At 47.0% G+C, this 15,077-nt stretch overlaps 1 protein-coding gene across 9 annotated transcripts in view; it reads right to left on the bottom strand.

The window, feature by feature from the left end:
- HYDIN (HYDIN axonemal central pair apparatus protein) overlaps positions 1-15,077 on the bottom strand; it is a 335,154-nt gene that overhangs the window by 60,460 nt on the left and 259,617 nt on the right. For 7 of the 9 annotated variants that reach the window (XR_005660565.1, XM_029074826.1, XM_029074828.2 and 4 more), the window contains 8 exons: positions 14,418-14,555; positions 13,568-13,751; positions 11,987-12,128; positions 9,190-9,349; positions 7,214-7,864; positions 4,932-5,153; positions 2,435-2,640; positions 662-844 (listed from right to left, as the gene is read on the bottom strand). Coding sequence is in view for 8 of the 9 variants with exons in the window: in XM_029074826.1 (XP_028930659.1) it covers positions 662-844; positions 2,435-2,640; positions 4,932-5,153; positions 7,214-7,864; positions 9,190-9,349; positions 11,987-12,128; positions 13,568-13,751; positions 14,418-14,555 (1,886 nt within the window). In the remaining variant the exon portion in view is untranslated. The remainder of the gene's footprint in view (positions 1-661; positions 845-2,434; positions 2,641-4,931; positions 5,154-7,213; positions 7,865-9,189; positions 9,350-11,986; positions 12,129-13,567; positions 13,752-14,417; positions 14,556-15,077) is intronic. The other 2 variants (XM_039913571.1, XM_039913573.1) reach the window with 2 other exon arrangements.

Raw genomic sequence — 15,077 nt, 5'->3', positions numbered from 1 at the left:
CTGGGAGGGAGGGAGGGAGGGAGGGAGGGAGGGAAGGAGGGAGCAAGGACTTCCTTCAGCTTCAGAGGATCTGTGAGGGTGTTTGATGCTTATGGCTCTGGAGATGGGAACCGGATACATAAACATCACCTCAAATGGAATTCAGGAATAAGGCAACTGGGGTCTTCCTGGCTACCGGGAGCCTCGATCACGGGCTCCACACGGATCCGAAGGCAGAGGTGTTAACAAAAAATAGTTTTGTTTTATGGTATTTGTTAAACACTTACTATGTGCCAGAAATTACACTAAGTGCTGGAGTCTATACAGCTCATCGGATTGAACGCAGTCCATGTCCCACATGGGGCTCGCAGTATTTATTAATCCCCATTTTACAGATGAGGTAACTGAGGTACAGAGAAGTGAAGTGACTTGCCCAAGGTCTCACAGCAGAAAAGTCCTTGACTTCCAGGCCTATGCCCTATCCATTAGGCCACACTTGTTCTATCCTAGTCCCCTCATTCTTCGCCTGAGGTCAGAAAACAAAGTCAGACTTCTGGTGTCCCGCTGGATTGAATGACCTAAACTTCCATCAGGCTGCTAAGATAGTAATTAAAGTGCTGGAACAACTTTCTGCTAAAGAAAACAGATGCGCAGACTTTGACCTTTTAGATACGTGACTCACTTGGGGTCTCGGCTGATTGTGGGATAAGTGCAGACGCCTCGGCAATAAACTTGATATAGGCGATGTGTTCCCAGGACTTCAAAATTCAGTGTCTGGTCGAAGTTGCCAATCTCAGTGGAGGAGAAGTGAACCCGAAGTGTAACCTCCCCATTGGCTGGCACAATCCAGCGGAAGTGGTTCAGCCTGCAAAAGACCAAAACGGCCAAAAGACCAAAAATCAGCATCTTTGCCAGACAGATCAAGTCAGTACTTGAGGCAAAGCCAGGGGGATCTGTGATGCTGGCTTTAAGCTCAGGCCCATTCATTCATTCAATAGTATTTATTGAGCGCTTACTATGTGCAGAACACTGTACTAAGCGCTTGGAATGTACAATTGGGCCACAGCTAGAGACAATCCCTGCCCAATGATGGGCTCACACTCGAAACGGTGGAGAGAGTAAAGCAAAACAGAACAAAACAAAACCAGACAACATCGTCAAGATAAATAATAATGTTGGTATTTGTTATGCGCTTACTATGTGCCGAGCACTGTTCTAAGCGCTGGGGTGGACACAAGGGAATCAGGTTGTCCCACGTGGGGCTCACAGTCTTAATCCCCATTTTACAGATGAGGTGACTGAGGCCCAGAGAAGTTAAGGGACTTGCCCAGAGTCACACAGCTGACAAGTGGCGGAGCTGGGATTTGAACTCATGACCTCTGACTCCAAAGCCCGTGCTCTTTCCACTGAGCCACGCTGCTTCTCTAGCCACGAAATAGAATCAAGGAGCTATACACCTCATTAACAAAATAAATAGGGTAATAAATAATATATACAAATGAGCACAGTGCTGAGGGGAGGGGAAGGGGGAAGAGCAGAGGGTGGGAGCCTGCGGACGCACAAACTTTTTAACCCGACACCCCCCTTCCATCGGTCTTCCTTCTCTCTTAGACTGGTGGTTCCCCCTCTGTGGGCGCCCGAAGGCTGAAGCCGCTGGGCTCCAAGCAATAGGAGAAAAGTCCACACTCTGATATTGACTCTGGAGGAGAGAGGCTTATGAGAGTAATGCCGGGATGACTGTGCCATTTAGCAAGCACAGATTCTGTTGTTGGTTTTATGGTATTTGTCAAGCATTTATAGGGTGTCAAGCAGTGCTCTAAATGCTGGGGTGGATCCAAGGTAATCATTCATTCATTCATTCATTCGTATTTATTGAGTGCTTACTATGTGCGGAGCACGGTACTAAACGCCCGGAATGTACAATTCGGCAACAGATAGAGACAATCCCTGCCCATCGACGGGCTCACAGTCTAAGTGGGGGAGACAGACGGCCAAAAACAGGACAACTTAATCACGATAAATAGAATGAAGGGGATGGACACCTCATTAACAAAATAAATAGGGTAATAAAAATATAGACAAATGAGCACGGTGCTGAGGGGAGGGGAAGGGAGAGGGGGAGGAGCAGAGGGAAAGGAGGGAAAGGGGGCTTAGCTGAGGGGAGGTGAAGGGGCGGCAGAGAGGGAGCGGAGGGAAAAGGGGAAGCTCAGTCTGGGAAGGCCTCTTGGAGGAGGTGAGCTTGGACACGATCTCTGTCCCTTGTGGGGTTCACGGTGTAGGTCGGAGGATTCAATCTCCATTTGACACTTGGGTGACTGAGGCACAGAGAAGTGACTAGCCCAAGGTCAGACAGCAGACACGTGGCGGTGCAGGGATCAGAAGCCAGGTCCTCTGACTCCCAGGCCCGTGTTCTTTCCACTAGGCCGTGCTGCTTCTAGGTTGCTCACAGGCTCACCTGGTGACTTTCTCCTGTGAATGTTCACCAATGAAGGTGCTCTGATCCAAGTCGGACAAAGGGGCCAAAGCTCCCAGAGGCATTCCCTGAATGCCCTTCTTGACGGTGGTCGTACGACGCTTATCCTTTTGACTTTCCCGGGCTTGGTCTGTTTTCTCTTTCTGCCTCTGTCTGCCCCTGGTTGGGGTGATCTGTTCCTCCTGCAACTCCAGAAAGACAGTCAATCCATCAGTGGCATTTATTGAGCGCTGTGGGCTGAGCACTATACTAAGCGCTCGGAAAAGCCCAATACAAAAGAGTAGGAATAGAAAATCTCTGCCCACAAGGAGCTTACAGACTAGTCAAGGTTCCTTGGTCAGGATTTGGGCATTTAATAATAATAATAATAATGTTGGTATTTGTTAAGTGCTTACTGCGTGCAGAGCACTGTTCTAAGCGCTGGGGTAGATACAGGGGAATGAGGTTGTCCCACGTGAGACTCACAGTCTTCACCCCCATTTTACAGATGAGGGAACTGAGGCATAGAGAAGTGAAGTGACTGGCCCACACTCACACAGCTGACAAGGGGCAGCCAGGCTGATGTTGGATGGGAGCTTCCTCGTCACCCAAACGGCCTCCTCAACCCACTCACCCCCAGTTCAAGCACTCATCCCATCATTATTCGAGTCCTCGCTGGTCTCCCTGCCTCTAGCTTCCTCCCCTCTTCAGACTAGAGGCCTGGATCATCTTCCTTTCATTCTTTCATTCATTCCTTCAGTCATATTTATTGAGTGCTTACTGTGTTCTCTCTTATTCGGGAGAGAACGGCGTAACAATAAACAGACACACTTCCGGCCCTCAACGAGCTTGTAACGTTTCTCTTCATAGTTCTCTAGTGGCTGCCCACTACATCAAATCAAATAACCTCAGGCCACTAGCTTCAAGGCTCTCGACCAGCTCTCTCCCAGTTGGCTCTCTCCATCTTCTCAGGCTTTTGGTGCGCCCAAGCTCACCTCCTAGTTGTTCCCTGCTCTCATCTCGCCCACCTCCAATTCCTCGCTCCCACTGTTCTCCCAGCGTGGAATGCCCTCCCGCCCCAAGTCCGCTGGACCTCGGTTCTCGGTCCACCTTCGGCACCCTTCGAAAATCCCGCCTCCAAGAAGCCTTCCCTGATGACTCCCAGCTCCTCAGCCTGTCGCAACCCAACAGCAACTCTAGCACTTACCCATCTATTTATGCCCATCCTCAGCCACTGTATTTATTTAACCCAGCACTGAGAAAGCATAAAGACAGGAAAACTGAGGCCCCGAGCGATTAAGAGACTTGCTGAAGGTAACCAAAGAGATCTGTGCGTTGCGGTTAGAAACCGCTGCACCCTTTCTCCCTCTAAACACTTGAGAAGCAGTGCAACCAAGTGGAAAGAGCACAGGCCTGGGAGTCAGAAGGAACTGGGTTCTAATTCCAGCTCCGCCACTTGTCCTCTGTGTGACCGTGGGCAAGTTACTTAACTTCTCCAGACCTCAGTTTCCTCAATTGTAAAATGGGGATCAAACACCTGTTCTCCCTCCAACTTAGACGGTGAGCCCATGAGGGACCGGGATTGTTTCTGACCTAATTAACTTGTACCTACCCTAGCGTTTAGAATAGTATTTGACACGTAGTACGTGCTTTCAAAATACCATAAAAACAAAACAAACGAAAAATCCCCACAATTCCCTCATGGCTCAGTGGAAAGAGCCCGGGCTTTGGAGTCAGAGGGCATGGGTTCGAATCCCGGCTCTGCACTTGTCAGCTGTGTGACTGTGGGCAAGCCACTTCACTTCTCTGTGCCTCAGTTACCTCATCTGTAAAATGGGGATTAAGACTGTGAGCCCCACGTGGGACAACCTGATTCCCCTGTGTCTACCCCAGCGCTTAGAGCAGAGCTCTGTACATAGTAAGCGCCTAACAAATACCAACATTATTATTATTACTATATCCTTGGCAGTCAGTGCCACTCTGGGGCCAAGCTTACATGGGGTAAAGACATGTTTTAAAGATAATTGCTTAGTACAAAAATTTAGCTTCGGCCTGAAGTACACAGCACAAGCTTAACATTAAGCGCCAACTTAATGTTCACGGGGAGCTGTGCCCCCAAGGTTTGGAGCAAAGTCTTGTCCCAAGTCTGTCTCCTCAGGGCAAAATCCAGGTAGAGTGGTAGCTAGGTGTGAACAAGAATCAAGGTTACTAGAATTCCAGACCGTAGTCATCACTTGGGCAGATTTTCATTCTGTGCCTTGGCTAAAGTATCTGTCGGTCCAAGCACAGCCTATCACTTTTCGGTTCCTTCAAGGTACATTGTAAGGGAATGTTCCATCAGTTGGGTGAAGACTCAGGTGTCACTAGAGCTGCTGAGACTCTGACAGAATCTCTGAAGTCTTTTTAGACTGTCATTCGTCATACCCCAGGCAGACCCAGGCACCCCCCCCCCCGTCTCTCTCTCAGAAAGGGAGGATAATCAAAATGGCCCATCCTTTACCTTCACCGCCGGGGTTGAGAGGGCAACATCTACTTCGGTCTCTCCTTCTTTTTTCTCCTCCGACCCCGCAGGGTCTTCAGCTGGGGGGACGACGAAGACGAAGTGCTTGAGGGTGTCCATGACTTTGACAGCCACGCGTTTTCCTGGGTAGGGGACCACTGAGAACAAGGCAGGAGGAGGGATGGGGGGCCCAGACGGACCCAAACCCAATGCATCCAGGATCTAAGACACAAGAGAAAGTCTTTCATTAATTCCTCTTTCGGGGCTCCTCTCAGGATGCCCTTTTGTAAAAATTGTATGGTACTTCATCTTATGGCTTCTCAGAATATGACAAGGTCCAAGCCTTTCTGAGTTTTGATGTGAGATTTCCCAATTCAGGGGAGAGGTCGGAGATGCCTGTAATTGAGGGAAGGCTCTTATCCCTCCTTTGAAATTTCTCAGAGTAAAGTGTTCTGCACACTTAGTCAACACTGAAGAATAATTGATTTCTGTGGAGGGTTTTACATCTGGAAAGAAACTCTCCTCTGGTTAGCTACACAACGTTTTTATGTCCTCCGAGTTTATTTTTGTATGGATTGTTCTCTTATGAAAGATATGTATCAGAAGATTAAAAAGGAAATAAGACAATAGGTAAAAGTAGCGGAGATAGAAAGTATAACAGAGGAGGGAAAAAAAGAACATGAAAAGTAGAAAAAAGAAAAGACGGATGATGTTTGGGGAGAGAAATCCATATTTTTTCAATTCCTTTCTGAAAATTGTAGTGTGCCTCTTGGACCTGACAGTCAGTCTCACAGGAAAAGTCCACGGGCACAGAATAAATCTGGGAACAAACATATCAGTGTTCATTCTCAATCTTTTCTTAGGGAAATCAAAATTATTCTAGACCCTGAGTGCCTCCTGTAAAGATTCATGATTGATTGTCAGCAGCTTTATTACTGAACATCAGTATTTCCAATGTGGTACGTGTTCGAAGATGAGTATGAAGACAGGTAGCATAAGTGCATCCCAGATATAATCTGTTTCAAGGTAAGAATTGCGCTGGAAATATCTGGCAGGCAACCAGCCATCCAGCCCAACTCCAGGAGTCTCTCTAGCGATTCCGTTTCCGCCGCTCGCTTTGAAAGCATCTGGTGAAAGTTATGAACAACTTTTGGGAATTCCTAAATCAGATCACCTCAATTCATGGTCCAGCCCCCTCACTTGTCTTTTAAAACTATGGGATAAGGTGTTAAATACCCAGATTTTTCTTCTTTGGGACAGGGTGGCCAAATTGCAGATCGGAATAACGCCTAGCATCCCTGCAGCACTTCCCCTCAAAGCACATCCAGATTTGGGGGAGTCGGGACTACTCTCCGGGATGCTGGGTAGCAAATGACAACAGTCACCTAGCACTGGATGGACTTTGAGGAAATGCAGGAAAAGCCTGGCGAGGGGTCTGCAAGGAAATGGATCAGGTAGGTGCCAGCTGAGATCCTGGGCACGAGGTCCACAGCCCACTGGAAAGGCAACAACCCCGTACACGAGAGGAGAAAAGATGAGAACAAACCCACGGCCGACTTTCCTGGCACAGGTGCACGGCACTTATGAACATATCCGTAAGTCGATTTATTTATCCAAATTACTGTCTGTCTCCCCCTCTAGACTGTAAGCTCATGGGGGGCAGAGAACGGGGTCTACCAACTCGGCAATATTGCAATCTCCCAAGCTCTCAATACAGCGCTCCGCACACAGCAAGCACGGGCCTGGGAGTCAGAAGGTCATGGGTTCTAATCCTGACTCTGCCATTCATCTTCTGTGTGGCCTTGGGCGAGTCACTTCTCTTCTCTGTGTCTCAGTCACCTCATCTGGAACTGTGGGGACTGTGAGCCCTACGCGGGACAGGGACTGCGGCTAACTCAATTTGCTGGTAATCACCCTGGCGCTCAGTACAGAGAAGCAGCATGGCTCAGTGGAAAGATTCCCGGCTTGGGAGTCAGAGGTCATGGGTTCTAATCCCGGCTCCGGCACTTGTCTTGTGTGACTTTGGGCAAGTCACTTAACTTCTCTGGGCCTCAGTTACCTCATCTGTAAAATGGGGATGAAGACTGTGAGCCCCATGAGGGACAACCTGATCACCTTGCATCTCCCCAGCGCTTAGAACACTGCTTTGCACATAGTAAGCGCTTAACAAATACCAACATTATTATTACAGTGCCTGGCACAAATACCACAACAATAATAATAATTACTAGTAGTAGTATTAGCAAGTCTTCAAGAAATATGATTGACTGATCATTTATTACCTGCTCCACAGCGGGCAGCTTGTCACTCTCCAGAACCTGCTTCCAACCGAAGTCATCTGTAGCTAATATTTGGAAGTCTAAGAAGGGCACCCCGGATTCCCTCTTCCCTTCTTGGTCATCTTCTCCCTCTCCCTCTCCCACTTCACTCTTGTCTTCCATTGCCTTCAGCTTCTCCAGACGCTCCTTCTCAGCCTTCTCTTTCTCTACGCGCTCTTTCTCGGCTCTCTCTTTCTCCATTCTTTCCAAGCGTTCCTTCTCTCGGTCCTTCCGCCCTTTCCGTCCGGACGGGGCCTGCCGCTGGTCTTCGAGTTCGTGCTGGGCTTCCTCCCCCAAGGAAGGCTGAAGCTGAACGCATTGGAGCCGGTCCCAGCTGGCGAGGATTTGTATGACATCTTTCAACCCCGATTCATACATCTTAAACTTCTGGGCCAACTGTCCATCGTTTTCCCAAGTTAAATCCTTTTCGGCTTCCTCCGTGTCCCCGGCTGGTTGATGCACAAGCTGGGCTACTTCCACCAGGTAGTGCTTGCTCTTTTTCCTCTTGAACGCATCGTCCTTCTCATTCGAGTTTTGATCTTTTATTGATAGTTTCCTTTCTAATCCTCCATCCAACTTGATGTCTGATTTGATAGTAGGGTTGAAGGTTGCAGGCTAAGAAGGCATGAAAAAGAAAATACGCTTAGAGTAGTTTGGGTGAGAATTAAAGAATAAATAAAGAAATTCCATGAAGAAATACAGGGAACAGTGGGCAAGATGGTATTTTCACTCATTCATTCAATCGTATTTAATGAGCGCTTACTGTGTGCAGAGCGCTATACTAAGTGCTTGGAAAGTACAATCCTCCAAGTTACAATCATGTCTACTGACTCCATTATATGATACAGTGCTTAGTACAGTGCTCTGCACACAGTAAGTGCTCAATAAATACCATTGATCGACTGATTAAAATGCAGGGGCGGATTCGGGGGGAACGTTTCTATTTTAAATTTTCAATGGATTGGTTTGTCCCCCAGGGTCAGTAGTTAAAATTGTATTACAAGGCACCCAACTTGTATTTTTGAAGTTATTGAACATCTATGTGCACAACATAATGTGCTGAATGCCGAATAAGACCTCTGTCCACATCCTGGGTATTAACCTTGACTCATTCAACTCTCTCATTCAACCCACGTAGTCAATCTGTCACTAAATCCTGTTGGTTTAATTGATTTAATTTCTGTCTTCCCCCACTAGACCGTAGACTTCTTGAGAGCAGGGATCATGTCTACTGACTCCATTATATGATACAGTGTTTAGTACAGTGCTCTGCACACAGTAAGTGCTCAATAAATACCATCGATCGACTGATTAAAATGCAGGGGCGAATTCGGCTCTTTGTTACTGCCTGTGATAAATCTGCCAAAGTACAGAGCGAATCTTTAGTTGGTGAAGTAGGGAGACTTAGCCTACTAAATATTTAGTGCTCTGATAAAAGATCTATCCTTTTCAGTCGTTATTTTTCAGCTTGTGGCTCTCCATTGTCTTCTCGGCAGGTTGGTAACTTACCCTGACTTTTTTCTAGGCAGGCATGTGCCTTTGTCAGGTGGCAACATCATTAATCCCAAACCAATACTGATTGAGCTATGCCATTTAGAGGGTCCCTTGTGGGCTAACTCCACTGTGGGCCAGAGGCCTCAAACAAGATTATCTGGTTGTATGTACCACAGCAATATGAGAACTGGTCCAAAAGCCCTTTAGTTGATCCCCAAGAGCTCACAGGAAATTCTTGCCCGCATCTCTTGGGGGCAGCTCCATTTACTGCAGGAGATGGGCAAAAAAAAATGAATATTTTACTAAAGTGTCTATCAGGGCCCCCGTGACCTGTTGGGAGAGTGAACTGGAGTAAAAAACCCTGTGCTGAGGAATTACTTTCACTTTTTTTCAAGGCTGAGTTAAAATGAATGCTCCCCTTTGAGACATTGTCTCACAGTTGTTACCTGCCGATTTCCTAGCTGACTTTTCTTTCCCAAGTCTTCCTTTCCAAACTCTCGCTTAATTTTCTTGCTCTTTTTTTTCATCTCTTCTTCCTCTCGTTGTCTTTCTAGCTCCTGCTGAAGCTTCTTCTCCTGGAGTTCCCGAGCCAATTTCTCCAACTCCCTTCATTTAATCAAGGTAGAGAAACAATATCTAATTAACCAGCAGTTGGCTCTCCTCAAGTTCACTTTTCCAAAGCGCTCCAGTAACATTCATTCTCTCACTGAAGGTGCGCTCAAGAAAGCCAAATAGATTGCCAGATTAAACCTGGAGAGATTAAAAGAGAAATGTTTACTTTTGCCTTGGAAAAACAATGTTGGAAGTGCTTTTTTGACTGAGGATCCCGGAGATACAGTACCGCTCCCTGTGAACTTGCAGAGGGGTGTGCGGCTTCCCCCGGAACCCAATTCTCAGGTTGAAGACACCCCCAAGCCTACACTAAAACCCCAAAAGACCCAGGGTACCCGAAGCTACGACAGGATGGGGAATCCAAGCCCTGCATGCTTTTGCTATGTGCTTTAGGAAAGCGCAATTGAACTGTCATATATGCTATTTCACCAAATACTTCATTTTGGGTGGGAGGATCCCAATTCCCCAAAAGGACCCATGAAGGCCCTGTTTTGAGTCAGAGGTGGGATTAGATCTGGAAGCCATGATGACCACTGCCCCAAAGCAGCAACAGAAAAGCAGGAGCATGGAGGAAGAGACCTCCTCCTTTTCCATCAGTGGTATTTATTGAGCACTTACTGTGTGCCGAGCACTGTACTAAGCACTTGAGAGAGCACAATACAGGAGAATTAGCAGACACATTCCCTGCCTGCATTTATATAGTGTCTTTTCAAATACTTCAAATATATTTCATTTATGCACACATCTTCCCTGTGAGGCACGGGGGGAAAGGAATAATTGGTTTACCCATTTTATGCCTATGCTGCAGAGAGCATTTGGCCCCTTCAATTCATCCTCACTTGCTACAACTCTTCCCTCTTTCACTCAGCACCATGACTCCTCCTCTCCTGTTGACTCCCATGCCCACTGCCTGCACCAATTATTCCAGATCTTTAACTTATTTCTGAAGACCCTGTGTCCCCAGCTTCTCTCTTTCTTCCATCTCTGATGACCTTACCTTCTCCCACTCCCTTGTGTGTTGCCTTTGCATTTGAATTTGCACCCTTTATTTACCCCTCCCTCAGTCTCACATAGCCATTATTTTATTTCTATCAATATCTGTCTTTCCGCTTTAGACCGGAAGCCCTTGGGCAGGTGATGTAGCTACCAACTCTATTATACTGTACTCTCCCAGGGGCTTAGTCCAGTGTTCTGCAGACAGTAAGTGTTCAAAAAATATGATTGATCGATTACTTTGTTGGCAAAATTGAAATCATCAGATAGGGGCTACCCAAGTCCTCTTAGCTCCACAGTGCCTTTCCTCCCTTAAATCCTACAGAGACACCTCTTGAGGAGCACTCTGACCTGCTTTTGAAATCTTCGGAGCCCTTCTGAAATCACAGATCCTCTAGGAGGCCTTTTTGGATTCATTTTTTGTCTCCCCAGGTCAGAGTCCCCTTTCAGCACAACTATGCCAATTACACACTTAAACACACCCATAAAACTTCTGTACAGAGCATACTAGGCACCCTGCAATTTCAGCACTTACTCCTCTTCATAGCCATCCTCTTTCTCTAAATATGTATCTGTCCGTCCCTCGCTAAACAGAGAGCTTTCTGGGGCAGGGACCATGTCTTCTAACTCTATTGTACTCTCCCAGGTGTTTAGAACAAGTGATCTGCACACGGAAGGCCCTCAATAGGTACTATTGCTTAGTTGACTGCTGGAGGAACTAGAAGAAGCCAGAGAAAGTGACTTCACTAAGATCACTCACCAAATCTATTTTGAAGCTGGAATTACAGCCTAGCTCTCCAGTGCTCTCCTCAACCAAGTAACTTTTAGGGAAAAAAAGCGGAACTTAATCATCAACTGTATTTGCTGAGTGTTTACTATGTGCAGAGCATTGTACTAAGTGTTTGGGAGAACAAAATCACACCTCCTCCAAGACACTTTCTCTGAGTAGTCCCTCAATCTCCTATTCACTCTCCCATAAACACTTGATAAGCCCCCACCCCCAGCTCCACAGCACATGTTTCATGCCCTTATATTCTCTCATTTTCCTGCCAGTTTTTTAATATCTGTCTTCCCCTCTAGACTGGGATCCCCATGTGGGGAAGGAACGTTTTTATTGTATTGTTCTCTCCCAAGCACCTAGTAAAGTGTTTAGTACACAGTAAGCGCTCAAAGGAGCACTCATCGATTGATTGACTGAAGTAGACACGATTCCTGCCAAGAGCTTACAATCTAGAGGGGGAAACAGACATTACAGGCCGGGGAAGTAGCAGACTGTGAAGATGTGAACATAAGGGCTGTGTGGTGGAGGTGGAGTGAGTATCTACGTGCTTACTTGGCTCCAGGTGATGCAGACAGGTGGTAGAACAGTGTAGGGAGAGGAGAGATAGGGCAGGGAAGGCTTCCTGGGGGGAGATGCGATTTTACTAGGACTTCGACAACGGGGCGATGGTGGTCTGTCAGATATGAGGAGGGAGGGAGTTCCAGGCAGGAGGGAGGGAGTGAGAAGGGGTTGATGGCAAGACAGATGAGAGTGAGGCACAGTGAGTAGATGGGTGTTAGAGGAGCAAAGTGTGCGGCTGGATTGTGGTGGGAGAGGAGAGAGGATAGGTAGTGGGGAGGAGGTTGGATGACACTGACTTCTTTTTCCGTTCCCGGAGGGCCAGCAGCAAATCCTTATCGAACTGAATTTTCTGTTCCTCGGTCAACGCATCGTACTCCTCCTCGTCCAACTCCTGGAGACGAGCTTTCTCCTTTGCAAGGTTTTCCTGCTGCTTCCACTCTAACCAGGGTCCGAGGAAACGAAAAAAAGAACAGGAAAGTTCATTTCGCTATTGTTAACTTGGTGGGATCTTCCCTCCATTGAGAGGTGCTGGTTGGAGCCGGGGAAGGTTCTAGAAACGGGAAATCAGCCGGGGCAACAGTCAGGGGTTTTAAACCTGGGGCTGGTTGGTGGAGTTTACTACAATTACAATTTTTAAATTCAGGTTCCAGCATTTTGGAGCAGTTGCCACCAAAATCAAACCCAACCAAAGGGCTAACACCAGAGAGATTAGATGTATCGATGGCACGACGGCATTCTTCCAAGCCTTGAGAAATTCAGCTCAGGTTTAAAAAAGGAATTATGGTTCAGTACAGAGGTTCCCGCTTCCTATTTTCTTTTTATTTGATGAGCAACTCAATTTTATCTTCTATCGAGATACCATCTTCCATCCTTGTACTATGCACTTTATACTTGAGGTGTTCCCAGGTCAGAAAGTCTGAGAGGGTAGATGTTCTTTTACCATCGGAAAGGCTTCAAATCATCAGCAATATAAAATGAAACAATTTCTTTCATATCAGGGTCTAAAGTCTTTTTCAGAGAAATTGATATTTGCAGAGCAGAAAAACCATTAACAACTCTAAAACCAAGCATTCTAGGATTGAGTTATTACAAGTCACAACTCTCACCTGAAAAAACTCAACAGTGCCGAGCAATTATTTACACAGTTCACATTAGGAACCCTAACTGAAATCCTAACCTTATATCTCAAGGTGATACATTTGGGTGGCATTTCGCCTACAATTTCCAACCCGTCAGATTTCTGTGGGAACCAGCTCTTGCTCAGCCAACACCCAAGGAGTGATGTTCTGTTGGTCTGTGGTCTTCCCTTATTCAGGGACCTTTTTATTCAATGAAATCCCAATCCCATATATAACACTGGGCATGTGGCCTCTGTAATAATAATAATAATAATCACTATGGTATTTGTTAAGCACTTACTATGTGCCAGGCACTAATAATAATAATTATGGTATTTGTTAAGCGTTTACTATGTGCCAGGGACTGACCTAAGCGCTGGGACGCGTACAAGGAAATTGGGTTTGGACACAGTCCCTGTCCCTCATAGGGCTCACAGTCTTAATCCCCACTTTACAGATGAGGTAACTGAGGCACAGAGAAGTAAAGTGACTTATCCAAGCACTGGGGTGGATACAAGCAAATCGGGTTGGACACAGTCCCCGTCCCATGTGGGGCTCACGGTCTCAATCCCCATTTCACAGATGAGGTGAGGCACAGAGAAGTAAAGTGACTCACCCAAGGTCACAGAGCAGACAAGTGGAAGCGCCAGGATTAGAACCCATGACCACCTGACTCCCAGACCCGTGCTCTACCCACAACGCCATGTGATCTGAGCCCTGCTTCGGGGGAAAACAGTTGCAGATGACATCGGGTTTCACCTTCTTGATCTTTCTTGGCTTTCTCCCGAGCCTTCATGATGACAAAATCCTGAAAGAGGTTGATAAAGTAGATGTGCTCCCGGTTGTTTATAGCTTTGAGCAAGCAGAGGAGAGCAGAGGATACACTCCGGGCAAACAGAGTCTCTAGTCCATCGAACACTACTCCCCGATAGCAGTCACTAAGCTAGATGAAAGAGGCAAAGAGAGAAGAGAAACAGGTCATGGGGTGCTCCTCGGCACAAAAATAATTAAGTAATTGGGGTATTTGTTAAGCGCTTACTCTACACCGGGCACTGTACTAAGTGCTGGGGTAGCTACAAGGTAATTAGGTTGGACACAGTCCCTGGGAAGCAGCGTGGCTCGGTGGAAAGAGCCGGGCTTCGGAGTCAGAGGTCACGAGTTCGACTCCCGGCTCTGCCCCTTGTCAGCTGTGTGACCGTGGGCGAGTCGCTTCACTTCTCTGTGCCTCAGTTCCCTCATCTGTAAAATGGGGATTAACTGTGAGCCTCACGTGGGACGACCTGATCACCCTGTATCTCCCCCAGCGCTTAGAACGGTGCTCTGCACATAGTAAGCGCTTAACAAATACCAACATTATTATTATTATTATTATAGGGCTCTCAGCCTTAACGTCCATTTGACAGAAGAGGTAACTGAAGCAGAGAGAAGTGAAGTGACTTGCCCAAGACCCCACAGCAGACAAGTGGCAAGGCCAGGATTAGAACCCAGGTCGTTCTGACTCCCAGGCCCGTGCTCTAACCACTAGGTCATGCTGCTTCTCAACTGTTGCCTTCCACTGAACTTTCCGGGATCGGTTTCTCAGGCCCTCGAGGTTAGCAGTCAGACGTACCTGCATCCTTTCGGCCAGGATGTCCACAAGCAATTCCTCAGGAAGCACACAGCTCATCAGCCCTGCCTCTCCTCCCACGCTCACACTAACGCTAAGGTGCTGCTGGGCAGGTCCAGTGGGGACGGGGCTGGATGCCACCTGCAAAGGCGGGGGTGGGGAACATCAGAAGGAAAAATATGTCAGGGAAGTCGCCAGCTCTGACTGTGGGGTCTTGGCTGTCTGTTCACTTGGCATCCCAGAGAGTTACCCCGAACCAATCGTTCAGGAAAATGTGACTTTCAAGTGGATGCAGGTGGACTAACCCATTGCCTTGTTTATCCTCTACTCTCCCAAGCGCTTAGAACAGTGTTCTGCACGAAGTAAGCGCTCAATAAATTGCGTTGATTGATTCCCAGTCAATCACTGCTTTATAAACGTCTTCGGGGACACTCGCTAACTTTCGTTCTATTTCCACATATCTTCCATTCGTAGATTAGAAAGTCTAGTAGTATCAACCAACACTTCTTTTAAGGAAAAAACGGGGAGTGATAAGAACGGGGTAAGTAAATAATACCTTGATTTGGAAAAGTCCTTTGAGTTTTCCAAAACTCTTACACAGAAGATATCTCATTTTATCCTCAAACCATCCCTTCGATAGGGAGAGGCACGTATTACTATCTC

The sequence above is a fragment of the Ornithorhynchus anatinus genome, chromosome 11 (assembly GCF_004115215.2).
Source record: "Ornithorhynchus anatinus isolate Pmale09 chromosome 11, mOrnAna1.pri.v4, whole genome shotgun sequence".
NCBI classification, from domain to species: domain Eukaryota; kingdom Metazoa; phylum Chordata; class Mammalia; order Monotremata; family Ornithorhynchidae; genus Ornithorhynchus; species Ornithorhynchus anatinus.
Note: the sequence above shows the minus strand (reverse complement) of the source record. Positions and strands in the feature narration are given on the sequence as shown.